The 24,807-nt window shown below is 54.0% G+C and overlaps 1 protein-coding gene and 1 long non-coding RNA gene across 2 annotated transcripts; one reads left to right on the top strand and one right to left on the bottom strand.

Moving 5' to 3' along the window:
- Window positions 1-76: 76 nt before the first annotated feature.
- Window positions 77-5,943, top strand: LOC115351899. The gene is made up of 2 exons (XR_003926937.1): window positions 77-425; window positions 2,935-5,943. It is a non-coding gene; the product is annotated as an uncharacterized LOC115351899 (long non-coding RNA).
- ANO9 (anoctamin 9) lies at window positions 5,740-22,915 on the bottom strand. Its single transcript, XM_030039295.2, has 24 exons — window positions 22,828-22,915; window positions 18,126-18,191; window positions 17,771-17,887; window positions 17,360-17,496; window positions 17,027-17,076; window positions 16,373-16,431; window positions 16,079-16,161; window positions 14,141-14,275; window positions 13,933-14,029; window positions 13,471-13,531; window positions 12,297-12,379; window positions 11,759-11,863; window positions 11,044-11,208; window positions 10,916-10,952; window positions 10,240-10,351; window positions 9,877-9,934; window positions 9,601-9,698; window positions 9,227-9,396; window positions 8,541-8,693; window positions 8,051-8,198; window positions 7,328-7,447; window positions 6,997-7,090; window positions 6,734-6,846; window positions 5,740-5,815 (listed from the first exon to the last, which is right to left on the bottom strand). The coding sequence occupies exons 1-24, from the start codon at window positions 22,831-22,833 to the stop codon at window positions 5,788-5,790; spliced, it is 2,295 nt and encodes a 764-aa protein (XP_029895155.2). The 5' UTR covers window positions 22,834-22,915; the 3' UTR covers window positions 5,740-5,787.
- Window positions 22,916-24,807: the final 1,892 nt, after the last annotated feature.

The raw sequence follows: 24,807 nt of genomic DNA, 5'->3' as shown, positions 1-24,807 counted from the left end.
CTGTGGGGGGAAAAAAATAAATAACTCTGGCTTTTGGGGAGGGGAAAAGAAAAAAAAAAGAAAGAGAAAAAAGGAGGGGGAAGGCAACCCACCCAGCCTGCTGGCCCAGCAGCCCTGGGGAGCTGGGCGTACACAGGTTGCACAAGGCTCCCGGGGCCGAGGAGGAATCCCCCTGGCTCTCCATGGCTGGAAAAGCCCATGGAGGTGTTGGGGCAAGATAAAACCCGCACCCAGCATCCGCCACCACCAGTAATACCAGCTTACCGCGCCACGGCGGCGGCCGGGGGCTTGCACTGGAGCGTGCCTGGGGGGATTGGAGGTGTCTGCTCGACGCAGCGCTGTGGGGAGAGCCCTGGGCAGAGCCTGCATTTTGGTGCCATGGTTTGCTGAGCACCAGCAAACTTGATACTCTCAGGCTTCGTAAGGTGAGTTGGAGGGAGGTAAGGGGAGGCTGGCCAACCGTCGGCTGTGCCCGCAGGTGTCTCGGGGTCTCCCGTCTGTTTCCTTCTCCTCCGTGATTTTAAAAGCCTCTTTGCAAGTTGAAACCGGTACCGCGGGGTGGCTCCTCCGGCTGGCACTGGCCACAGGGAACCGGGCCGAGCCGTGGCTGCTTGCAAACAGCAGGTGATCACTTGTAATAATTACTGAGGAGGCGATTACAGCCCTAGCATGCCGCAGGCACAGGCTGCATTCATAGTGGCGGCACCGCCTGGCACTGCAACAGCCTTGGCCGGCGCAAGAGAAACAAACACTGACCCGAGCCGCAGTAGGTGAGCAGCAATAACATTGGCCTGCATGGGCTTTGGGGCCAAAAAAGGGAAGAAAGAGGGTATTTCCCTCCTGCAAGGCCCCAGCTCAAGCAGGATGAGAGGCTCGGGGATGGTGTCGGGGCCCTGGTGCCTTTGTTGGCCTCGTCAGCGGCGGCTTTCACGCCTCCAGGCTGAGGCTGGGGTGGGCCAAGAGCCGGCCGGGAAGGGCTCCTTCAGCTGTCCCCAATCCCCGACTCTGCAAACAAAAAAGAATAAAACCCCTCCAGAGGAGCGGTGCTGTAGGGCAGGCGGCAGCGCACGGCGGGTCGAACACTGCAACGTGCAGCCGGAACCGGGCAAGATGGCGGCCGTGGCGCTCCCCACCCTGAACGCCCGGCCTTCCCCCCCCTCCTCGCTGCCCTGCCCGGCGTGTTTTCGCCTCTAGTTATTCTTTTATTTGTACTGTTTTTAGCAAACCCCTCTCGCAGCCCGGGCCTGGGCTCCCGCCGCGCTCCCTCCCGCCGTGCTCCCTCCCGCCGTTTCCATGGCAACTGCCCGCCGCGCGGTGCACGCCGGGTACTGTAGTCCCGTCGCCGCCGGGATTGCCCCGCCCTTGCGGCCGCGGCACTACGGCTCCCAGCATGCCCCGCGCGGCGCCAAGATGGCGGCGCTCCCCTCAGCCAGCCGCCGTTCCCGGTCCCGCGCGCGCCAGGCAACTGCCGGGCTTCTCCCCGGGCGTGGAAACGGGGGGCGCCGGGGGCTGAATAACGCCAGTCGTGGGGTCGGAGCGTCGCCGGGGCCTTCCCCACCCCGTGAGGGACAGTTTGGGGGTTAGGGAGGCAAGCGCTGGCAAAGCGTGTACAGCTCCCGGTAGGGCCTGTTGTCCCTGGTTGAAGTGTTTCCGTTACCGAAATCCGGAATCCTTAACACCAATGTGAAGTTAAGAAGCAGACACTTCGTTTATTGCGGCGCTGGGGACACGGGGGATCGCTCCTCCAAAGGCATGTCCCACTTAGTATCAAAATCCATCAGTTTTTACAGACTTTTTCTGTCAGGTCATTGTTACATAAGCTCTTTACATAAAAATGCATACTATGCTTGCTCTTAAATTTAACCTTTATAACGATTGGTCCTTTTATTATATAACCTTATCAATATTCTTATGTAAAAACAATCATTGGTCAGTTACACTTGGCTCTACTGATGGGAATCTTCGATACTCAAATTGAGATGGGATGGGTAAGGGGGTCTCCAAGCAGCAAACTGGTGTCCATGACGGTTTCCTTCGTTTCTTGAAACAAAACGTAGAAAAACCAGTAACTTCCTGGTGAGGTTTCTATGGTTAGCTATTTCAAACTTTTAACAATATTAAGGTTCCTATAGTCACGCATAACACAGTTCCTAAAGTTTCTATGGCTACATTTCAGACTTAACAATCCTATACATTATGCTTCACAATTTTACTTCTTAAGCAAACCTAACTCTTCTACGTGATTAAATTTTGATTTCTTTACCAGAATATTTGCAATATATCTATGTTTTTTTTCCTGTACACACAGCGGTATAGGTCACAGGTAGGTCTGTGGTCCTGTTGACAAGGAGAAACACCCCCCGACACTGAATCCGTGTTGGTTGTTATGTCAAATATCGGTGCTGTTGACCTGTTGTGGGGGGAAAAAATGGGATAGCGGGAGCCCTGTTGGAGGGCTGGTGCTCTGGGAATGGCCTCTCAGTCCTGTGCCCTTCAGCGAGGCAGCTGTGTGCGTGTTCAGGGCAGCAGCTATTTAAGCAGCTCTTTCGGGGAGGGCTGCTCTGTCATCCACAATACCACAGTCACTTTGATGTATGGGCTGCGAAAGGCAGCGTAAACCAGTTGGCTTTGTGGGATGATAAAGGATCCCAAGGAGCAAGCCCACGTCCAGGGGATGGTAATGGTGTGAGGAGGCTTGGTAGCAAATTGGGAGCTGATAAAACCTTTCTTATCCGCCAGCGTTATTCCTGTGGGTAGGTAAGTTAAAAGCGAGAAAGAGTGGAGGTGGTTTTGGTTGCAGTGGTGAAAGGGCAAAACAAGCCGGAGGGCTGAGAGCACAGCTTGTTTCAGTTCCCTGCGAGATAGACAGTGGCTTTCCACACTCTCAGGATTGAAGTTTTGAGGCTGACTTAACCCTGGTGCCTTTCTTTGCAGTACTGACTCAGGCACGTCACCTCCGGGAGAGTCACCTCCTGCCCGTGGCTGGCCTGCGGACCCACCACCTCCTGGAGGTGCCTGTGGCGGGACCCTCGGGGGACTCTGACAGCGTTGCAGGTTCCGCAGCGGAACAGCCGTGAGCCTGCCCTGTGCTTCCACAGAGCTGTGTCCTGCCAGGCGGGCAGTGGCTGGGGTCAGCATGTCTCTGGGGAAGGAAGTGGCTTCCCCCGGCCCTGCATCTGAATTCCCCCGTCAGAATGCTCTTGAGCTGAGGCTGTTGTCTTCAGACCCTGTGCCACATTGGGGCTTGTGACCCCATCCTGCCTGCTGCCGCACCCCAGCCCGAGGTGAGCGGGCACTGCTGAGGCACGAATGGCTCCCTGCAAACTAGCAGGTGAATGAAAATACCTGTGTAGTGCGAGCTCGCTAATAGCCAATTCTCAATGCATTTAACAGCTTGAAGCTAATTAAATTTAAGCTACTTAGAGATGCCAGGTGACTGTGTTCCAAGGCCATTGATACAATATGAAACCTTCGCTTCCAAGTCCCAGCAACGAGAATATTGCTACAGGATGAGGTGCCACCTAGCAACAGACCTTTAATCACAATTGCTGCTCCTCTCCGAGGAGGCGCAGTGAGTGCTGTCTTTTTGCTCTTAAATCGGGGCTGAGGACTCTGCGGGTGCATGGCTGCTCTGACCCTTCAAGCAAGCTGAAAGCGGTGTGGCCTCTTGTGACACATGCAGCGCTCACAGCACTTTATACAGTGAGAACCGGTTCATTATGAGAAGAAGCATCACTGCGCAGACTTCTGTACAGCAGTACAGCTTTAGCCACAGCAGGGGCTTGGGCCAGTCTGACTTTTAATTACAGAACAAGACAAATCAGCCCTAATGAAATAGTTGTTCCTGACCTCTGGTGCTCATGTTTGCTTATATGCATCTTTCTGAGTTCGCAGGGAGGCTGTCACAGCTGTTACACGTGCACACACACACACACACCCCTTCACGCTGTGGCACCCTTTTAACTCCCATGTTTCATTCAGTTTATCCCCACAATTCACCTCCAACACAGGGAGGCACCTATTGCTATTTTATAGAGGAGGGGATGAAAGGGTGGAGCTCGAGGTTAAACTTACAAACTGGTTAAAAGTTTCCATGTCTTATAAAGAAAAAATACTCTAAAGCTTTGAAAGTCAGTGGATTTGCCCTGGAGTTTACACGGACCACAAGAAAGCTGGAAACCAAGCTGCGGTCACCTGTCCCATGCTGCTGCCTTCCTCATTAACTGAAATCAGGAAAAATTAAGAGAAAAGCTTCTTCCCTGTACATTTGCAAACCCAGCTCTGCGAGGCTGCGTAAGCCTGATGCAATGTGTGGGGAATCTCACAGGGCATCAAAGGGCTGTTTGTGCACTCGAAGCTGAGCGAAGAGTCACGTGTTTGAGGGCACGTTATCATTCCTGGGCAGCGATGAACAAAGACTTTGTTCCTTACGCACAAATAACTCTGCCTGGAGTCAGTAAATGACTCGCTAAAGGTAGACCCGGCAAAGAGCAAAGCTAAGAGGCTGGGAATGCACATATATTTCAAAAGTCGCAGCATTGGCTGTGACACCAGGCCAGCCGTGGGATGTAACCCCTGTGCTCCGCTGCAGACAAACCCCCTTCTGTCTGCAATTGCAGGGAGAAGAGGGCAGCTGCAGCCAGCACTGGTGTCAGGGTGGTGGGGCTCGGGTTTAGGCTAGCAGCTCATGTTTTGGAGCACGAGATGACCCTTGCTAGCCCTATCGCTCGGGATTTTCTGTGCAGCTCAGTATTTCTGTTACCCCAGCACATTTAACAGGTTGTTTTCCCACTGTGTGTGGCCAAAGTGCCAACTTCTTTTCAGTGTCTCCCTAGCCAGCACCCACGCACAGCCCTAGCGCTGGGCTATGCACCGACACTCTAGCTCCAGCCCTTTCTGATTGTCCACATTAAGACAAAAAAAGGTTTTGGGGGGGGACAATTTCTTTGGGTGATGTGGATGGCAAAGGACGGAGGCAGGAATGATGCCAGTGTGAATGCAGTGACTCAACGGCAGCTGAAGATCTGGCCACTTGTGTCCGCATGGGTGTTATGTTTATTTACCATTTTGCTCATGGTAGTTGAGCCAGGCACAACTGTCGGGTGTGCTTAGGGCAGATGCAGAGGCTTGGCTGAGCCTGGAGCAAAACACAGCCAGGCTAACAAGTGGATTTTCCCCAACGTCCGTGAAAACAGTGGGTTGGAGCTGCAGCCATGTGGTAGTTGTGCCAAGAGAAGGATTGTGCTGGCTGTGGTGAAAGAGGAAGGACTCAAGTTTCTCAGCGGTGCAAGAGCAGGGAGGTCACTGAAGGCAGAGGAAAAAGAAGCCAAAGTGCAAAAAAAGAGCGGAGAGGGAACCTGGAATGAGGTAGCTGGCTTTTCCTGCAATGCCGAGTTGCATGTTAAGGCAATGATTGACGAGGAAGCCAGGTCATCCTCCTGCAGACCAGCGTCATGCTCACCCGACAGCGGCTGGATGCTGCACTGTGGTTTGTCCCTAGTGCCAAAGCTCTTCCCCAGCTTCTCAGCGTGCTGGGAAGGTGCCATTGCCGCAGCTCTGCTGCAACTTCCTTCCTCCTCGCAGCCGTGCAAGTTGAAAAGCATCCTGCTCCTGCAAAGCCACCATCATGTTGTCGCTTCCCAGCTCAAGTCCAAGCTCAGTCACAGCCGGGACACATGGCCCATCTCCATGGACAGTGCTGTGGTGGTTTCTCCTGCACCCACGGCACTGCCAGGCTGGGGAGGGGGGCTCAAGTCCGTGTTTCTCATTCTCCTCGGTGAGCGGTGGCTACACCTCGGTGGAGTACTCCATCATGCTGGGGGAGAAAGGAGAGGGGCGTTGTGGAAGGGAACTGTCCGAAATGGGAAGCAATGGGGAGGTGTGGAAAAATATTCAGAGTGGGAGCAGGGCCTTTTGCCAGAAATAAATGGAGAAAGAATGACACACTGTTTGTGGAAAATCCCTGTTTGTGGGAAATCCCTCCATCAACGGGAAGCCAGAGCCTGCAAGCTGAACTGTGGCAGCGTGGTGCTTCCTGAGCCCCGCTGACTTCTGCTCTCGCTTGGATTTTGGGGTGGCAGCTGGGACAAGGTGACTGTGAAGAGGGGCAGTCTGAGCCCTCCTCCAACATAGGGCTCAGTCCATGAAGGACAGAAGCACCAGGGCGGCCCAGCCTATGGCTCTCAGCTGCATTGGTTCTGTTTCCAGCTGAAATACTTGATTTTTTTTAGACAAAGTTTAAATGGAAAATTTGGGCAAAGTTGCTCCTTGTTTTAACTTGGAGCTTTCCTTTTTCCAAAGGAAAAGCCAAAGTCAAGCAGACGCTTCCTCTGGTGAGCACTAGTACTGAATTGCCTCAGGTGGGACTCATTTCACTGGCCTAAAAGCCAGGCACCTGGGCTAGTGAGCAAGGCCACCGGCATGGAGGGAGATGGATCTTCATTTATGGGTAATGCAGCTCATCTTAAAAAGAACATTTTCTGCTGTAGGTCCCACGTAGTAGAGGCTGGGCTGAAAGCTGGGGGAGAAGCTACCCTGACAAGGGTGATGGAGGAGATGCCCTGAGGGCAGGAGCTCATGGCCCCACCTTCTCCATGCCTGTGGTGGTGAGTGTTTGTTAGCCTGATCGTGGGGCTCCGGAGCAGATGGATCCTGCGGCCAGGCAGGTCTCCTGCCGGAGGCTGTGCCGTCTCTGAGCACAGCAGCCCCTGGCACCTTTCGGGGTATCACCCACCTCAGGTCTTTACGAAGGTTGCTGTGTTTTCTGTCCAGAAATTGATTCTTAACCGACTGGGGGACATCAGGGATGTACCAGGCTGCAATCAGTTTGACGCACAGAGCCACGTGCTGCAGAAAGCAAAAGGAGCCGCCACAGGCAGTGAGGAGCTCTCCGGGCCAGTTAATGTGACCTGTGCGAGTGGCACGGACCCAGCCCGGTTCCCCCTGCTGCCATCCCCCCAGTTGCCCCAGCCTCCTTCTGCCTCCCTGGGTGCTCACCTCAAAGAGGATGAGGAAGGCAAGCCGGGCTGCAAAGATGTGCCAGAACTGGACCGTGTAGCTGTAGTCATCGGCGTTCCTGTAATCCCGGTACCTGCAGCACAGCCCCATCGGTGCCAGCCCAGGCTCCCCCCGTGCCGGGCATCGTGCCCTGCCTCGGCTCCCTCCGTGGGGGTCCGGGAGGAGCCCCGGCAGCTTCCTCAGCATGGCTGCCTCCAAGCCCTGCTCCACCACCTGCCCGTTCCCCAGCTGCAGGCTGGATGTCACAGTGAGGGGCTTGGGGAAGGGGTGGGGGGAATGCTACCGAGCAATGCCCGCGCGCTGCTGTTACCTGCACTCCTTGATCTCGTTGCTGAGAAAGCCTGGCAGCATTTCGGGCAGCTTTGTGTACGGCTCGAAGTCCTGAATACGGAAGACGGAGAGGCTGTGGTTGATGTAGCCGGTCGAGCAGCTGCAGGGGGGGGAAGATCATGTCTGCACACATTGGCCCAGCGGTGAAGGGGGGTGCTCCTGGTTCATGGCCGTGCTGGGGGGCTGTGGCATGCCCTAACCAAAAGCTGCAGCTCTTGTGTCTTCTAGGGGACTCGAAGGCCTCTGATTGCTACAAAGCCTGTCTATCTGCAGCTTTCGTTTCTACAGTTTCCCTGCTGTGTGGATTCTCAGGTGACTAGTAGTATGGTTGAGTACAGACTGTAGCCTCCCATTTTGGGGAAGCCAGTGCCCATCTGGGGGTCTCCCTCCCCTCCCTAGCTACCCATTTGCACAAGCCTGGAGGAAATGAATGTCTCTGAGACTTCTGTCCAGTTTGACTGAACTTGGCTGGTGAGCCAAGGCTTGGAGGAAAAGGGGGAGGGCAGGGGAGAGTGTGCACAGGCACCCGGGCAGTCCTGCAGCTCTCCAACATTACATGGTGCTCTTTTCATTCAGGGGTACCACCTTTCCCTGCTCCCCTTTCCCCCCACCCTGCTGTGGGGGACCGCTCAGCTGCCTCCCTCTTCTGCACTGGTGGCACAGAGACAGGCAGGGCTACGAGCAGCCGACTGGCAGCACTCACTCCACGCTAGTGCTGTTTTCCATCATGCAGGGGCTGTATGTGTACTTGTAGACCTGCACGGGAATGAAGTCGGATGTGATGGCAATCACCAGTCCATTCCCAATGACAGCTAGGATGCCGACAGCCTCCAAGACCTGCAGCCAGATTCCTGCGGGAAAGGAGCGGTCAGCAAGGCCCCTCTGACAGCTCACTGCTGCTGTTCCAGCATTGCAGACCAAGTCCCAGCTCAGGGACAGGTTTGGCATGGCCAGAAGAGGTCAAGGAAGGAGGCCTTCAAGCTGCCCCTCAGCCTCTGCAGAGTCTGAAATTGCTTCTCCTTCCCCAACCCACAGCTCTCCCTGTGCTCTTCTACTTCCAGAGTGAAGTGATACCAGTCCCTGGCAAAGGGATGGATGCTCAAGGGCTTCCCACTGGGGAAAGGGCTTAGTGCCAGCACCATTTGCACAAGCAGCAACGCTGGAAGGAGGGTGCTCCTTGGGCCCCATCTCACCGATGTCATTGGCCTTCCTGGGCACCATGCGCTGGTGCAGCCGCATCATCTTGATAGCATCCAGGCGGATCTCGAAGAGGTTGTTGAAGAATGCCAGCAGCGGGGCAAGGGGAAAGGCAGCGACGAAAATGGTGGTGAAGCTGTACTGGATCACTGCGGAGGGGGAAAACGCCGGGTGCTGGTGTGAAGCCACGGCAGAGGGGACATCCCGCAGGGTCCTGACCTCTCTCTGGGTTTGTCCTGCTTTGTGGCTTGTGTCAGAGGGGCTTTGCAGGGGTGAAAGGGGGAGATAGACGTATCTTGGGGACCCCACACCCCCACAGGGGACACCCACCTCTCACAGGGCTGTCAGAGAGGGGGATCTGTGGGGGCCCCACAGGGCGCTGGTTGAGCCAGCCAGGCAGAGGGACCACCCTGGGGTTACAGCCATCACCTTGGCACTCCTGGGAGGAGAGGAAGGTCCTAGGCAGGTGCCCAAGGCCAGCACAGTTGCCCACTCTCTCTTGTTTTGGGAATGATCTCCTTGGTGTGCCAGAGCTCTTGGAGCAGGGCTGGGCTTGGAGCTGGGTCTCAGAGCTCTCCCTTGCCTGTGTATGGGCTCCCCAGCATCAGGCTCTCTCCAGGCAAGGAGGGCACATGGCTCTGCACTCAGCATCCCACCTCACTCGACCCCCTGCCCTACGTACCCATCTCCAAGAATTCGTCAAACAAGCTGAAGATGTTGACCTCCTTGAGTTGATAGTTGCTCAGCCACTGCCTTTTGCAGGGGTCCTCGGCCTCCTCCTCCTCCTCTCCTAATATCATGCTTCTCTTCTTGGGGCGCTGCTGCTTCTTGCGTAGCTTGTGGGCTATCCAGCTGCAAGGGGAGGGAGTGATTTGTACGGCTACCTGCAGAGGACAGCAGGGCTGAACTGCTGCCAGTGACAGCCCTGGAGACCCAAGGAAGGAAAAGGAGGAACTCTTGGCCCAAAGACCAGGGTTACTCTCTGTAAGAGCTGGTAAGCTGTCCTGAATGTGCAGGAGCACCAGTGAGCACTCCGCGGGCTGGAGGAAAGCTTACGGGATGAGATACTCCGCCACGTTGCTGATGGTCTGCTTGAGCAGCATAATGATGGCCATCTGGATGAAGAGGTCGGTGATGCAGCCGCTGGGGTGGCACTGTGAAGGGATGAGAGGAGTCGTGCCCTGCAAGCAGGGTGGCCTGGCCCGAGGGGCTGTTTGGCCAAGGTAGGTACTATAGGAGGAAGCTGAGATTCCCAGAGCCTTGCTGGGCACTAGGGAAAGGCAGAGTAGGAGTTGTGGTGTGAGTCAGAGAGCTTCATGGCAAGTCCCTCACCTCTTCCAGCCTCCACTTGCCAGCAATGCGCACGTAATTCCCTGGATGGCCGTTGATCCTGAGTAAGGAAGCAACAACAGCGATAAATGTTGAGCCCCGCTGCTCACCCCTGTTGGATGAACATCCAGGCGCAGGATGGAGGCCATCATCCTCCGGGCACTGGTGGAGAGGCAAGGGGCTTCCCCTGTCTAACATGCCCACGGGGAAAAGTCATGGCCCTCCTGAGGTCCCAAATGGGGTCCCTGTGCCTGGTGAGGTGGGTAGAGGGACTGGGCTGTCCCTAGACCCTGGGGAGAGTTGGGGATGTATGCCCCAAACCCAGGCTCCCCTCTGCTCCCCCCTGTGTCCCCAGCCACCACTCACCGTCCCAGGAAAAAGGCTATGTAGATGAGTGAAGAGAAGTTTGTGAAGAACTGGAAGGTGAAGATCTTCACGGTGAAGTTGTTCTCACGCTGGGAGAAGGTCCGTGGTTTCTCTGGGGAAGGGAGCAAGGCGCAGGGGCTTGGTCACAGAGTGGTGGGACCTTGCCCTGCTCCCCCTTGGATGCCACAGCAGCTCTTTGAAGGTTGGAAGGGTGGCTGCCCCTCGTGGAGTCTTCCCTGCCCTTCCCCTGAGCCCTTAGATGGAGCTGAGCCCAGCTAAGCAGGGAGGTCCCTCAGAGCCGTGAGCTGGGGGAGAAGGGGCCCTTCAGCTGGGAAGAAAACCATATTGAGAGCTCTCCTGCCGCTGTGGTGGCTTCCTCCTCGTGCCAGGTCTCAGCCCCGTAGGGTGGCTGCCCCTCCAAAGCGTAACGTGGCTGTGGGACAGCCAGCTGGCAGCCTGTGGGCCACAGATGGGCTTGTGTGTTGGAGGGCTGCTGGCCTCCCACGGGGACCTGCATGGCAAGAGCTGCCCAGTAGATGATTTGTGATGGTGGAGGAAGGGAACGGGCCAGGAGCCTGTCTGCATTTGGGGACCGAGGGGGTGCTGCGCTGCGGTCCCTGGGGACTGCTGGCCGGCTCGGCGCTGCAGGTGGGAGACAGCCCCCAGTTTCCCTTACCCAGGTCACAGAGATAGAGGGCCACGTGCCTGTTGACCTGCAGGAGAGAGGTATAAAATGTGAGGGGAGGGCTGATGGTGGAAAAGCAAGGAGAAGACCTGCTGCCCGCCCCATGTCTCGCTCCACACCTTGGTCATGATGACGATGGTGACGTAGTGCAGTATGGCCCCTGTCATCACTGCCATCGTGTTGGCCTGCTCGTGGAGGAACTCGAAGTCGCTCTGGGTGAAGAGAGCCGTTGCTATCACCCGGTAAATGATGAGCGCGTGGGCGATGCCGATCAGCACGGCAATCTGTGGAGGAGGGCAGTGGGGTGGTGAGAAAATGTGCGTGGAGGGCATGTGCTCCATCCTGGCCTGAGGACCACCAGCCCTTCAAACCCTGGTTCCCTTCACCAGAGCTCATCTGGCCTTGGCCTCAAATGCAAGCCTGTGGTTTTCACTTAAGGATGAGAGGTTCATAAGGTGGATGTCTCCACCTGAACTACTTGCCTAGACTCTCTCTGTTGGCCCACGTGGAGAAATGAGGGCATCAAGGGTTTGCCTTTTCCTACCCTCTGGGTTACTGCCTTGATCCTCACTGCCTTCCACTGCAAGAGCAGAGTCGTCAGCCCAGATCCCCAAGGGGTGGTTGGCCTCTCCCATCAGCACAGCAAGGTGTGAGCGTAGGGAGGCCACTGGATCCTTGTGATGGGCATGGACCTGCCCTAATAACCTCGTTTCTGCCTTTGCTGTAGCCATAGGACACACTGAGGTGCTGTTCTTGCAGCAGAGTAGGGAGGGTTCAGGAGGAAAGCCCATGTGCCCTTAAATCAGATCTTCCTATGGTCACCCTGGCACATACCATCACCAGAACCAAGAGGAGCATGATGGTGCTGCGGAAGTAGGAGTGCTGGTACCGCCGGGGTTCGTGTTGCAAATTATTGATCAGCTCCATAGCCAGCTCCTCCTTTAAAAAAGAAAAAAAAAAAAAGGATGCAGCAGAGCTGTGCCCAAGTAGTGGGAAGTCCAGGGGTCATTGTGTTAATGGGCATATGGGATGAGCAGCACCAGAGAAGGACAGGGATGAACACGCAACCCAATGCACAACAGCATGGCCAATCCTGATTAAGTTCAAGCCCTTGTGCAGGTGGAGAGGTGACTAGCAATGCAGAGAAGTGGCTAGCATCTGTGTCACTCTCTGGAGGGCTCCGTCTCTCCCAGGACTCTCCTAGGACTGTCAGATGTTGGCTTTGCTGCTTGTTTAAGGGTCTCTGTTAGATGTTTACATCTACAGAGAATCAAGCTGGGCAAGGGGGTCCCTGTGACGTGTCTTTTCTGTAGGTCCAGCTAACTCCTGCCCTGAAAAGGGAAGCACTAAGCAGGAAAGATGACATCCTCACCTCTTCCTCATCCCACCTGTACAGGTCCCAGTCAGTGACCACGTTGGCTCTCTTCCTCTTCCACAGCTCCAGGAACACAGTGGCTGTGGGGGGAAGGATAGAGCACTGTGACACTGGAGGATGGCTCTCAGACAAAGTCACCTCTCCGTCCCATGGAGTGGCATGGATAGTCATGTTACTATCCAACCTGATGGCAAATCAGCCTGGACTGCCCTTGGCCCATGGAGGACAGACAGCCACCTCTGCATCTCAGCAACCGGGAAGGACCCTGGACATGCAGCAATGAGCACTCGGCCCCACGTGGGGCTGGGGCTGGGGGTGTGCAGGTGAGTTTTCACTGGGAGTCAGGCCAGCTCTAGTGTCTGTAGGGGTTTTGGCATAAAGAAGAGTAAGCATCAGGGCTGTTCTGCTGTGGTGGGCATGTTTATGTGGTGCCAGCCAGACACATTATTCTGGATTAATGAAAAATACACCTTTCAAGTGGAATAGGTATCCTGGACTGCACCCCAGCATGGGTACACCTCTGCAAATCCATTTACAACCACCCCTTCTGTTAATCTGGATTGACCTTCCTGAGCTTGTCCCCATGTAAACCAGCCCATAGCGACACGCAAGACCATGTCTGTGACCTGCTCAGACCATGGTCTTGCAGGTGAAACACCCAGCCCACCCCTGCGGTGGTGTTTGTAGCTGAAAGGGCTGTAGTAAAGACAAATGAGATGTGTAGCTAATATGGTGATGGGATCGTATCAGCTCATGGCCCAGTGGTCTGCTGTGCTTATTCCACAGCAGCAATCTGGGAAGGTTAATGAGGGATCTGGTGGTCCCTCCTTCCTGCAGCTGCCACCACTTACAGGCTGGTGCTAGAAAAGCCCGACTAGAGAGGCTGTTGGATGCTTTGCAGGAGGGTGGGTGAAGGAGTAAAAGCTTTCAGGCAGGACAGGTAAGGAGTGTTTGGGGAGCTGAAGGAAGTTGCTGGGGTGATTTTGTTCCTTGCCTTGTCTGGAAGGGGAGCTGATGGCCCTGGAAGAAGAGGAGATAAGGACTAAAAAGCTCCTGAATGGTGGAGCTATGCTGGTGTCCCATTTTCTTCCACCTACGCTCCCCCTAAGCCACAGTGGGCTGATCCCTTTTCCAAGCTGTGTGTGCTTGGCACCAAGACATTGACACCTACCCCAGATCGCCATGAACATGGCAAACAAAACCGTCCCTTCGTTGTCAATCATGTGAGTGACCTGGAGAAGATCAAGGAAGAGCGTTGTGGTGGGTTGATGTGTGATGGGAGCAGCGGGGTGCAGGAGCTGTGGCACCTCGGGGTCTGGGGAGAAGCCTCTGTACTCAGCAGTCCTCTTGCCACCCTGGTCCCCCCTGAGACAGGTCAGGGTGCTCCAGGAGGGCAAAATGCAGGAAAGGGGATGGACGCTGGGACTTGTTAGTGGTAAACTCTTCCTTGGTGGTGATGGAGACTGTGATCTGGCTATACCTCTTCCTTATTACAGAGGTTAGTGGAGGTTTCCTGTGTGTCGTAGCCAGTTTGCTGGGATGGCTTTTCTTTCTAGTGGTGTGGGAACAGCACAAGCTGGGAGCGTTTCCCCATCCTTTGCATTGAGCCTGTCTTGGGAACGGGGCTACCTACCCTGGCATAGGTGCAGGTGTCAGAGAGGAGCCAGAATGGGCACTTCTGGTCGCAGAGTGGGCACATGATGGTGTTACTGGCTTCACAGATCTCCTTGCTAGAGAGAAAGGTATAGAGGGAAGCAAAGGGGAATAACAGTGGCTCAAAGGGGCGTGCATAACAAAGGCTTGTGAACGGGATGCGCGTTTGGCATTCCCAACTGCCTTACCTCACCTGGCTGGAGTTGAAAACAGTAATCCCAGCCACGAAGACCACCAGTCCAGCCACTGCAGCGATTCCCAGCAGGTGAGTGTACCAGCCCAGCCAGGCAAAGTACAAGGCCACCTTCTCACCAAAATAGCACCTAGAAGGAAAGGTGAGATGTGGTTTGCGGCAACTGGAAGAGACCACATTGTTAGGGAACGCTAGAAAATGCTCTTCCACTCCCAAAAGGATATCAGGTCCAGGAGGGGCAGTGCTGTCTGCATGTCTGGGGATTCTGTTGGGATTGGGAGGGTCAGCTCAACTGAGTAGAGGAGCTGGAGGAACAAGAAGCGTGCAGCATTTCCCAGGGGATTTCAGCAGCAGCATGTGCAAGGAGAGACAGCTGGGTCTCCTTGTGCTCTGACTGCATGGGAATGCAGTGAAGTGCATTGTGGTCGTCACTGTGGGGCTGCACAGCAAAGACGTGCTGAGAGCACAGCTCCGGCTGAGAGGTGAACGCAGGATGAAGAGCAACACGAGGCCGTTGTGGGGGCTGCCTTGGTCTACACCGCATGGTGCAGGGCACGCTGTCCTGCAGAGGTTTAGAGAAACCTGTGAGAAGCTTCTCTTGTTCTCAGTCAACCTGGTGACTGATGCAAACTAAGGAGTGAGGTTTTATTTCTTTTTTTTCTTCCGCCCTTTTTTTTTTTCTTCCCCCTTGGTTAATATGCCACAAGGAGAGCCACTCTCACTGATGCCTACTTCCATATGAAGTGGGCACGGTCCCACAAGCGCTGCTTCTGGCTTTCCATGAAGGGAGCCCAGAGGGTCTAACTCAAGGGGAGATGCCTGCATGTGGTCAGATTGACCGTATGCCAGGTAAGAAGGCTGGGAACAGTTGAGAGATCAAGTTGCAATCAGTACCTACAGAACAGTTTTAGAAACACTGGGCCTGAAGATGATGAGGGGGCTGCAGGGTGCAATGTTTCTCAAACCAGAGCAATTTCTTCCGGGCTCAGCTATCTCCCTGCAATGCTTTCATGTCTCATTCTTATGGTGGCAGTATCCCAGCTTTTCTGGTGTGGGGAAGAGGATTGGAGGCATAGGTAAGAAATGATGGTAACTACTGACTGATGGACGTGCCTTCGCTCCTATGTTCCAGAGGAATTAACTTTCTACCAGCAGTCAAAGGTGGTGATGTGCTCCCTGACCTTTGTTTAAAACAAACAAAAACCCCAACACTCCCCGCCTCCCCTGCCCCAATTTCATACTCGGCCCCTAAATCCTTCCATGATAGCAGCAAGTCATGATGCACTGACCTTAGAAATGATGAGTTGTCTGACCTTGTGCACCATGGAGGCATCAAGAGTCCCTAGTGCCTCTGCTAGACTTGTGAACTGTAGTAAATATTTAAGGAAGGAGACCACATCTCCCTTTTAACATCTCATCTCCCTAACAGAGCCCACTGACAACTTTATGAAGTAGCATGTTCTTTTTGCCCTCCTTCCCCTGACCATGGAGAGTTAGTTTTCTTCCCCTTTTAAAATAAGAGCTGTGCTCTTCCCTGAGTTTTAATGTGGTTATAGGAGCCCCTTGTTGCCTTTAATGCCCCAAGTTCTGCCTCAGGCTGGATGTGCTGCACTGATGCTCTGTTCCCATCTCGCCTTCCTTTTGAACATGGGAATGCGTGGTTGAAAATGAAACGGCTAATTAAAAACCGTGCCGATGCGGGGGTTGTTTCATACTGCAAAATTAGCAGATGGAGCTTGGTGCCACAGGGATAACCCTTAGGCTAAGAACTTTGCAGGCTTCAGAAGAAGCCCAATATGTGCAAGAAGAGCCAGGTTCAAACTAATGATTTAAAAGAAAACACAGGACCCTGGCAAAGGGCATAAAGCTGTCTGGATTTCAGGTGGGACCTCTTGTTTAGAAGGATCTGCCGTGCCTCTTCTGCCCATGTTACCTGATCTTCTCAATCCGCTGTTCGCAAAATATATCTCTCCAGTTAAACCATTTCTCCTTTAGGAATTCCCTTACTTCTTCTTTCTGGAGAGCAGAAACATTGGTCAGACACAGGAATGTTAGGGCAACCTTAATCCCCAGCCCAGCTCCCAGGCTGCTGTCGGGAGCCTGGTCATGCCCCTCATCCAGAGAGGTCTTGATGCAGCCCCAGTTACCCAAAGATCTTCCCCCGCCCAGTCTTGCTCCTCTACCTCTCGTGGCTTTTCCTCCCAGGCACCTGTGTGCTCGGCCTCACCTCGTGCAGGGGAAACGCTGCCTCAAAGACCTTCTTCTTTATCAGGTCATCCAGCTTCTCTGGTAGCAGAGCAGAATGGAGAGGATTAGTGAGACAAAGCTTTGCTCTTGCCCCTGTGTATTCCCTGCCAGGCAGAATCACCCCAAACCTTTTCTGGAGCCTTTGAGGGGGGTAAAAAAAAAATAAATGCCTGGGAGAGGCTGAACTATTCAAAAGGGATCAGCACTAATCCTTGTGGTTGTGCTACTCTGCCGGGCTGCCACAGCCTGTGTTGTGGCTGGCTCTGGGAGCAAGCCAGGTAGGCAGGTCCTTAGAGATGGCTAGAAAGCCAGCACCCTGTGCTGCTCTGCTTATCCTGGGGTGTCAGAGAGGAATGAGCTCTTCTGGGGACACAGGAGAGGAGCGGTGGGCAGCTGAGGTCAGGGGTTTGGGGAGAGGGAGTAGAGGGCTGTTGCTGGTTCCTGCAGTCCCAATCTCCCAGCCTCTGGATGCAGCAGCAAAGGTACTTGTCTGAGCTGCACCCTGGCTTTCTCCTCCCCTCTGCATCGTCCCTGGGGGTGGTGAGGCAGCTGGAGATGCCTGTGCCTGCCATGGGGCAAAAGCCTTACTGCAGACCCAGGCTGAGCATCACCCCTGCTGGCCCTGTTCCCTTACCGAGGTCAGGCGTCATTGTGTTCTGCAGGATGAAGTTCACGATCCGTATCCTGAGCAAGGAGAAACTGTCGTTAAAGGCTGCTCTGGGGATACAGACTTGTGTTGTGTGGCCCTGGAAAACAGGGGAGGGAAGGGAGAAGGAAGGGTGGGAAGAAATAGGGAGCTGGCTGTGGACAGTGAGAAGCTGGCAACTTTGCACATGGTGGGTGGACGTGGCCTTCTGTGGAAAATGAAAAGCCTGAGGCAACTGTGAGCTGAGCTGGAAAATGGATGCTGGTGTGGAGAAAGGGGAGTGCAAGATGCTGGAAGTCAGTAGCCCAGCTCAGCACCCACCTGGTGGTCACTGGTATGTCATGATGGACATCGCAGTTTTGCAGCCTGCTGTCGGGGTTCCTCAAGAGCCACTGATATTTCTGGAAGATCTGTTTTGGGGCACGGACTCCATAAAATAGCTTCTTGTCCTCAATTTTCTAGTGGGTGGAAGAGAAGGGCTGTTAGAACAATGCTGGCAGAGCCAGAGGGGCAGGGAAAAGGGCAAAGCTGCAAAGGCCAGGGGCTGTGTGAGTCCTGGGGCTGGGGTCTCCCCTGGTGGAGCAAGTTTATTTTCCAGCACTGACACGGTGATCAGCTCAATGGTTCAGGTCTCTCCCATCTCCTGGAATGCAGGAGCCCAAACCATGCTTGGATCCTGGGTACCACAAGATAGCCAAGTATCTGCTGCCTTTTCCTCCTACAGCACCTCACCTTGATGGCAAACCCCTTCTTGCTCAGCTCATCCAGGAACTTCTTCCTCTTGATCTCCTTCTCGCTTCCCACTTCGTGGATGTTGCTTACCAGGACAAAATCCCACTTATCTTCATCCTGCCCACAGAAAACACCAGGGAATTTATGGGGGTGGCAAGCTGAGAGCTCTCCCTCTCGGCTCCAGCCTCTTAGAGGTCTGGACCTTCATCATGACTGTGTAAAGGGTCCCTGGGAACTGGGAGTGAGCAGGAGAATGGGGATGGGGAAACTGAGGCAGCAGCTGCCCTGACACTGCCCCACTCCCATCTTTGAGCTGTGCTGAACTTGCTGTGAGTGCAGAGGGAGCAAAGCTTACCGGGGGGGCAAATGGGTCCGTGTCTTTGACAGGAAAGTCCCTCCAGGGAGTCAACAGAATTTCATCCTGCGGAAGAGAAAACCAGCCAAGGCTCCAGCGGGCTCCCTGGGAGATCCCGTGTCTGGGCACAGAGCAAAGCTCTCCCTGCAAACATTTGGATGGCATCGCAATGCCCTGGATCAGAGCCTCCTGGGGGCATTGGGATCAAGCTGCCCTGCTCCGGGTGGTGAGTGCAGGTGAGCAGTGCTCTGCTTGTGGTACACAGAAACTTGCCCGTCAGCAAAGCCCGCCTGGCGTTTAGGTGCTCTCGGGTGTGTCACTGGTTGTACTTGCAGTACATCAAAAAAGACAGAGCCCGTGTAGATAAAATTGCATTACAACATAAGATCAAGATCCACCTGGCCCAGTTTTCCTCTCTCAGCAGCCACAAAGGGATGCCCAGGGAGGAGGGTACGAACAGGCTTGTCTGAAACCTTCTCCCATACGCTACTGCTCTCCAGTCTGAGGTCTTCCTGAGCCAAATATGGCTTTGTGTTTAGGGATCCTGGAGGGAATGCTGCTCTGTATGTGCAGCCTTGTCTTGAATGAACTCATGTAATGCCCAAAATTTATGGCACCCTGGGGTCACAAGGGAGCCAGGCAGGAGGGAAAAAAAACCCTCCCTCTGTTCTGGACTTCACTTTGTCTTGTTTCACCTGATGCCCTGACATTTGTACTGGATGAGTGTCAACACTCAACTCTCCCTCCATGCTACAGTGGTTTTTACAATCTTTAATCAACCTTTACCCCTATTTAGTTGTTCCTTTCAGATAGGGCACTGTTAGCTTTTTGGCAAGGGTGGGGAAGGTAGTTTTAAATTCCGGTGAAGGGAGAGTCAGGCACAGGCAATTGGAGACTTGCACAACCCTGCGGACTGCAGCAAAGCAGGTGAAAAACGAGTTCTTGGAAAACACCTCAGACGCCTCAGTTTGCGGCCAAGGGACAGAGAGGGGAAGATGAGCTGCTGACACTTGGCTTCTGCCTGGTTCCCTCCCGTGTGCTACCAGCTCCGAAGGGAGATGGTGCGCAGGGGCGACTGCAGCTGCTCACCTTCACTATTTAAGCCTAATTATGCTCAGACACCCAAGTGGTGCAGCTCTGGTGGTGCATGAAGCAAAGAGGGTGGCCCTGTGGCAGCAGCTGCCCTCTGCCCGGTGTGATTTCCAGCCTGCGGTGTCCCTCTGTGAAAGGATGCTGCAGCGAGCACCCTTGGGTGGCCTGGACCTGGTGGGCACCCAGAACTGGGTCGCATCAGCTTCAAACCACTTTGTCCCTGTCCTCTATGCCTGGCTTCCCTGGTGCGATCTCAGCCTGGTTTTGCAGCCATAGTTCCCTCTTAGGCAAGAAGGGATTAGTCCAACCAGCCTTTCAATGGATTGGCAAGAGCATGCCAGGCTTCACATCCCAGTGAATGCAATGAATTTAATAAAGACATGCTCTGCAGGCCATGCTGTGACAGGGGCAGGGAATGGATCCTGTCTTAAAAACAGCATTTTGGGGTTTTTTTTGCAGTTCTTTGATGTGACTCATGGTGCAGCCCCACAAAGAGTTATGCCCCTGTTCCCAAGGGCATGGTGACGCAGCACAGAAGCGGGAAGGAGCTGCCAGGGGATGGGGATATCGTCAGTCAGTATTGCCACCAAAGATGTTATGACCTGAAACAGTGGCCAGCCAGACAAGTTCATCCAGCTGTAATCTTGGGAGCAGAGCAGTGGTGGTGCAACCATGCCCTGATGTAAGACCTGGATCCCAAGCTTCCACTGAAGAATGAGGCCATGGGAGCAGAAGAGACCGGGATGAGGACAGGGCTGAAATGCTCTGCCAAATGCTCTCTCACCTGGAGCTAAGGCCCTGACTTCACCCAAAGAAAAGAGCCATGAGGAGACTGACCAACAGAAAGCCAAAGTGAGAAGGCTTGAGAAGAGGGATGTTTTCCCCCAGAGGTGCTGTTGCAATAAGAACCAGAACTTCTCACTGCTAAAAGGTACCCCAATTTAGGACAGGACACAGAGGGGGGTTTATGGTGCTGTCATCTGCTCTGCCAAAGTTCTAAGCTGGCTTTGGGGTAGGGGAATTGGGTTTTGGCTCGGGTTGGTCTCCCCAGGTGGGTAAGTGCCTAGCTGGTGTGGCAGGTCTCCCTGTCCCTGGCCGAGAGCCCCTCTCTGGGCACAGGGGAGGGTGTAGGAGTCCCCTCGGGGCTCTGCCCCATTGCTGATGCTCTGATGCTGGCACAGACCTAGCCTGGCACCCCCTCTCTGGAGGTCGCATTGTCTCATTCCTGCCTGGCTGGTTTCTCTCAGCCTGCGTGTGCACCAGCCTCATCCTGCAAAGATTGCCTGCTGGGGCTGCCAGGCTTCCAGCTCTATCGCTGATCCCTGCAATGTGGAGGGGAAACCACCCTTTGCGGACAGCGGGTTTCAAGGTCTTCCTAGATGCCACTAGGGTCAGCACCTCGACACAGCTGTGCTGCTGGTGTTGATCCCAACAGAGCTCAGGACGAGGTGAATGGACCTGCTAGCATCGCAGCTTCTGTTTCCAGGTGGTTCCCACCTCCACCGTCTGCAGGCATGCCCCCTGCTCAGCAGTCAGAGCATCCTGACCAGCACATCCATTTCCTGGGGAAGAGGCTGATGGGATTACAAAGGAAGGCTCACAAATGGGACGTATCCAGCCATGGGGCTTGGTCTGTGTAGCCAGGCTGGGTGGCTGGAGTATCGGAAGCCTCGCTCCCCGATCCCTGATGGTGCTACCAGCCCCTGCCTGTGCCTCAGGGCCTTCCCCATGAGGTGAGCATTCAGGCTGAGCCTGCAGAGCGTCAGCAGAGCATCCTTCCTCCACCAGCACTCCCAGTCATAATATTGCTGGTCTCTCAGACCTGATGCAGCCAGATCCTGTCCCTGCTTCTCCATGTTCCTCAAATAGCAAGCACTGATTTTAATCCCAGGAGGGACTTGTTGCTTTCTAATTTTCCAGTCAAACCCTAAGAATTGGTATGGCTCTCTAGGCAATAAGGATGTCATGGTAGCGGGGTCTGGCTTTTCTCTGTGTTCCCATAGCAGTGTAATTTACCACCTGGTACCCGCTCTGCAGGCACCACGAGTGCTTCTGCATAGGACTGAAAAATGGGGAGGAATTTGCGAATTATTTGCAGATTAGCACAGGCAATTCCCGCTACCTGCTTCCAGAGAATTAACAGATAAAAATTGCGTTCAGCTACAGAGGGGGATTTGCAAACCTGTGATGATGGAAGAGCAGCATTTCAGCAGGTTTAATTCATTACAGTGGCTGCTGTAAGCCTTGGCTGCTTGGACCGTTGTGCAGAAGCCCAGCCTGCTTTTGGGGCCAGATGTGGCTTGTACACAGGGACAGCTGCAGAAGGCAGGGACTTCGGATCACTAGTACTCCCACACCTATTTTTTTTTTTTTTGTCCCGGGGGACTGGCAACACTGTCTGATTATGGCTGCTTTGCTCTGGCAGCACGAGACAGTCAGATTGGCCCCACATGCAGGCAAGGCCACCGCGGCTCTGAAGCGGTTGTATAAAACCTGGACTCTAATCCCTGCTATCAAGGAGGACAGTGCCTGCTTCACTCTTTCCTGCCCAGTGGCTGGAGCAGGGTTGGAGGCGCGCTGTGCAAAGGTGTAGAAGTAACTGGCACAGCGAGAAGCAGGAATTTCAATGTTAAAAAGGGTTGGCGTGCCCTGAAGCGTGCCTGGTTTCTCTCCAGCTGTATCAGTGGGTCCTTGTCCCTTCGTCGCAGGCCAGGTAACCTGCTGCCCTGTGTGAGGTGACTGGATCCTCCAGAGAGATGGTAACAGGCACCCTTGGGCTGAGGGTGTAGTCACCTGTGTGAGTAACTCAGGCAAAGGACCTGGATAGGATCTGGCATCCTTGTTTTCCTTTCTAACTGTGGATTGGTGGGGGTTTGGGTGGTTCCCATCACCCACACTGAGATGATCAAATTGCTCTTATCTCAGGGATGTTTCTTACAAACGCTTCCCTTACAGCACTTCCACCTTACCTCATAGTTTCCTAAGAAATGTGACAATCTTTAATTGAACAGGCAGATGGTATGCCTGTACATTTACTAGCTGCCTCAATCTTAGAGAGTTTGCCTGGCTTTTTGAATAAAAGAAAACCACATCTTTTCTTTCAAGCTAGAGAAACTGAACTTCACAGCTCCCCAGCTCCCCTTGCTTTCAGGTGGTCCTGAAGCATCTGGGGCTGTCACCTCCGCTGCTATACGCAGTGCCTTTCTCTGGGTTTATATAAGCTGAAGATCTGGTCTCAGACCAAACCATCCTTCTCTGACCTGTGCTCTGGCACCTCTGAACTCTGGTACCAACGTCTGGGGCCCTGCGTGACCCCGCTGCACCTCGGGGAGCAGCCCAAGGCTCAGCTCTGCCTCGCTCCCCAGCTGCAGGAAAATGCAGAGCCAGCGGCACGCACCGCTTTCCCCATCGCACATTCATGGGAGGAATGAGGTTGCTGGCTGGAAAGAGGAACAGGAGTTTTGTAGTACTTTTTGAGTACTTTAAAGGCTGAAAGCATGTGGGTGGTCGAGATTGGAGCTTAGTGTGTCTCACGTTTCCAAGCTACAGGTGGCTCAGAGGTGCTGAAAAGCAGCCTCTCGGAAAGAGCTGAGCAGTTTCTGTTTCCTACCTGCATGGTGGAGTGGAGAGCCTTTCTCTTTCCCCCTCCGCCTTTTTGCTCCTTCGGGCAGGTCTCCGAGGAGCTGTCCGTCGGGCAGACGGTGAAGCTGAGCCGCGAGGCTCCTGAGGTTTCTCGCAGAGCGTGGTTTCCTTCCCCAGCTCCTTCGCCTGAGGTCTCACGTGAACGGAGCAGTGGCTTGACTTCCGTGTGGGACTCTCGTGGGAGGGAGCTGCCTCTGCCTGGCAGTGGGCAGATATCGAGGAGGAGGTGAGAAATCTGCCCTTCACCCTTGCTCAAAGGAGCGGCAAGCCCAGTACCGCCCAGCAGAGCCGGCAGGTAACCGTGCCCGTTCCTCTTGCCAACCCCGGTGCTCTGCCACCCCGCCTTCCTCCTCGCCCCTCTCGGTGCCAATGCTGCTTGCTGTATTCTGTGAACATCCCCGGAGAGGCGTCACAAACAGGGGCCAAAAGGAGGAAGGATGTGAACATCCCGAAAGAGCTGTCACAAGCAAGCCAAAAGGAGGAAGGAGGTATTAGTAAAAGGTCTAGAAAGCGTTAAACTTTTTCTTACAAGACGGGAAAAAAATATTAAACCTAAAAGGAGAAAATAAAGCTGAGCTATGCATAACCTGCCCGATTCTCGGGGTGAAGTCTGGGCTCCACAGAAGAGACTGGGTGTGAGAGGTAGGGGATGGGAGCAGCACAGGCTTTGAGAGTGGATGGGATGGGGCCAAGGGTGAGTCTGTTAACAGCCAGGACAAGGAAAACAGGGAAAGCATGAGCTTCCCGATAAGTGAGGAGACTGCTCCACAGTTTTTCCACTTGAACGCAGCCCTCTTCCTCCCTGCCTTGGACAGTGGCCTGGTTTGCTCTCCACCACTTTGGTTTCTCTATGTGGCCTTCAGAAACCCTTCTGTGAACCTCAGAAAAATCTGGCTTCCTGGAAGGACTGAACAGAGACCAAGAAATCCTTTCTTCACGCCTCGCTGGCTGGCAAAAACAGCACTGGAAGTCGCATGCTTTTTTTCGCTTTGTGTAATAGTGCTGTTGCATGAGGGGCATCAGGGTTTGGCGTCAATGATTACAGGAACATCTGTAAGTGTTTTACAGTCCTTAAGAACAAGTGTCCCCTCCCTCCTGGCTGAAGAGGAAAGCATCAAAGTGTGCTCTGGATGTTCTTCCAAACCACAGAGCCCTCCTGCCTCCCTGCTCCTTAAAATCTTGTCGCTTCTAAGTAGATAGATTTACTAGAGTACTAGATGATTTACTAGAGTACAGTTGCTTCAGCTTCGGCTTTCCTGATGGCATTTGTGTTGGGAAGCTGGGCTGTGGCCCACTGGAAATCGTAACCAAATCACTGAGCACTTTTTTTGTTCGTAAAGGCTTGATCCATCTGGAGCTAGAGCTTGGAGCAGGGTATCGCTCTCTTTAACAAAAAGCATGAGTGAAAAGGTTGTTATGTGTAAGCCAGGTCTGACAGCTCTCCTTATATTTGTTTTCTGGGTTTTTTTGTTGCTTTAGTTTCCAAGGTAAGAAGAGCTGCCTTTCCTGGGTATAAGAAGAGCCAATAACTGGTCTGGGTTCCCTTGGGCTCTCTAACAGCATTGCTGTGTGTTGCTCTTAAATAAAGTACGTCCTGGGGAGTGATCTGGCTGCGTCCTGGCAGGAAATGCAGCCAGCATTTCCAGAGTGTTGTTCCCAGTCAAGCCAACATCACTCTGTGGCTTTGCCAAGTGCCTTGAACAGACTCGGAATCAGACCTGCGAATTTTAAAAAATAGGAAAGAAAAAAAAAAAGAAGAGGGAAACCCCCCCCAACTTGTCTTCCAAATTTCCTGCTGTGTGTGAAATGAAAAGCAGAGCAGGGGAAGGAGCGGGCAGACCTTTAGTCTCCCAGAGGCAACCTGCAGGCCTGGGCAGGAGGGGAAAACTGTCTTTATCACCAGCAGCTCTCCATGGGTGTGGGAGAATGTGTGTGTGTTTACCTGGAG

This window comes from Aquila chrysaetos, chromosome 16 (genome assembly GCF_900496995.4).
Source record: "Aquila chrysaetos chrysaetos chromosome 16, bAquChr1.4, whole genome shotgun sequence".
NCBI classification, from domain to species: Eukaryota; Metazoa; Chordata; class Aves; order Accipitriformes; family Accipitridae; genus Aquila; species Aquila chrysaetos.
This window is presented reverse-complemented; position numbering and strand designations above follow the sequence as displayed.

Excerpts from the sequence above, each read along its gene's own strand:
- ANO9 (XM_030039295.2), bottom strand. Across the intron at positions 11,864-12,296 it reads ACAGGTGGGATGAGGAAGAG|GAGGAGCTGGCTATGGAGCT; the intron begins GTGAGGATGTCA and ends TCTTTTTTAAAG. Across the intron at positions 9,935-10,239 it reads ATAGCCTTTTTCCTGGGACG|GATCAACGGCCATCCAGGGA; the intron begins GTGAGTGGTGGC and ends TTCCTTACTCAG.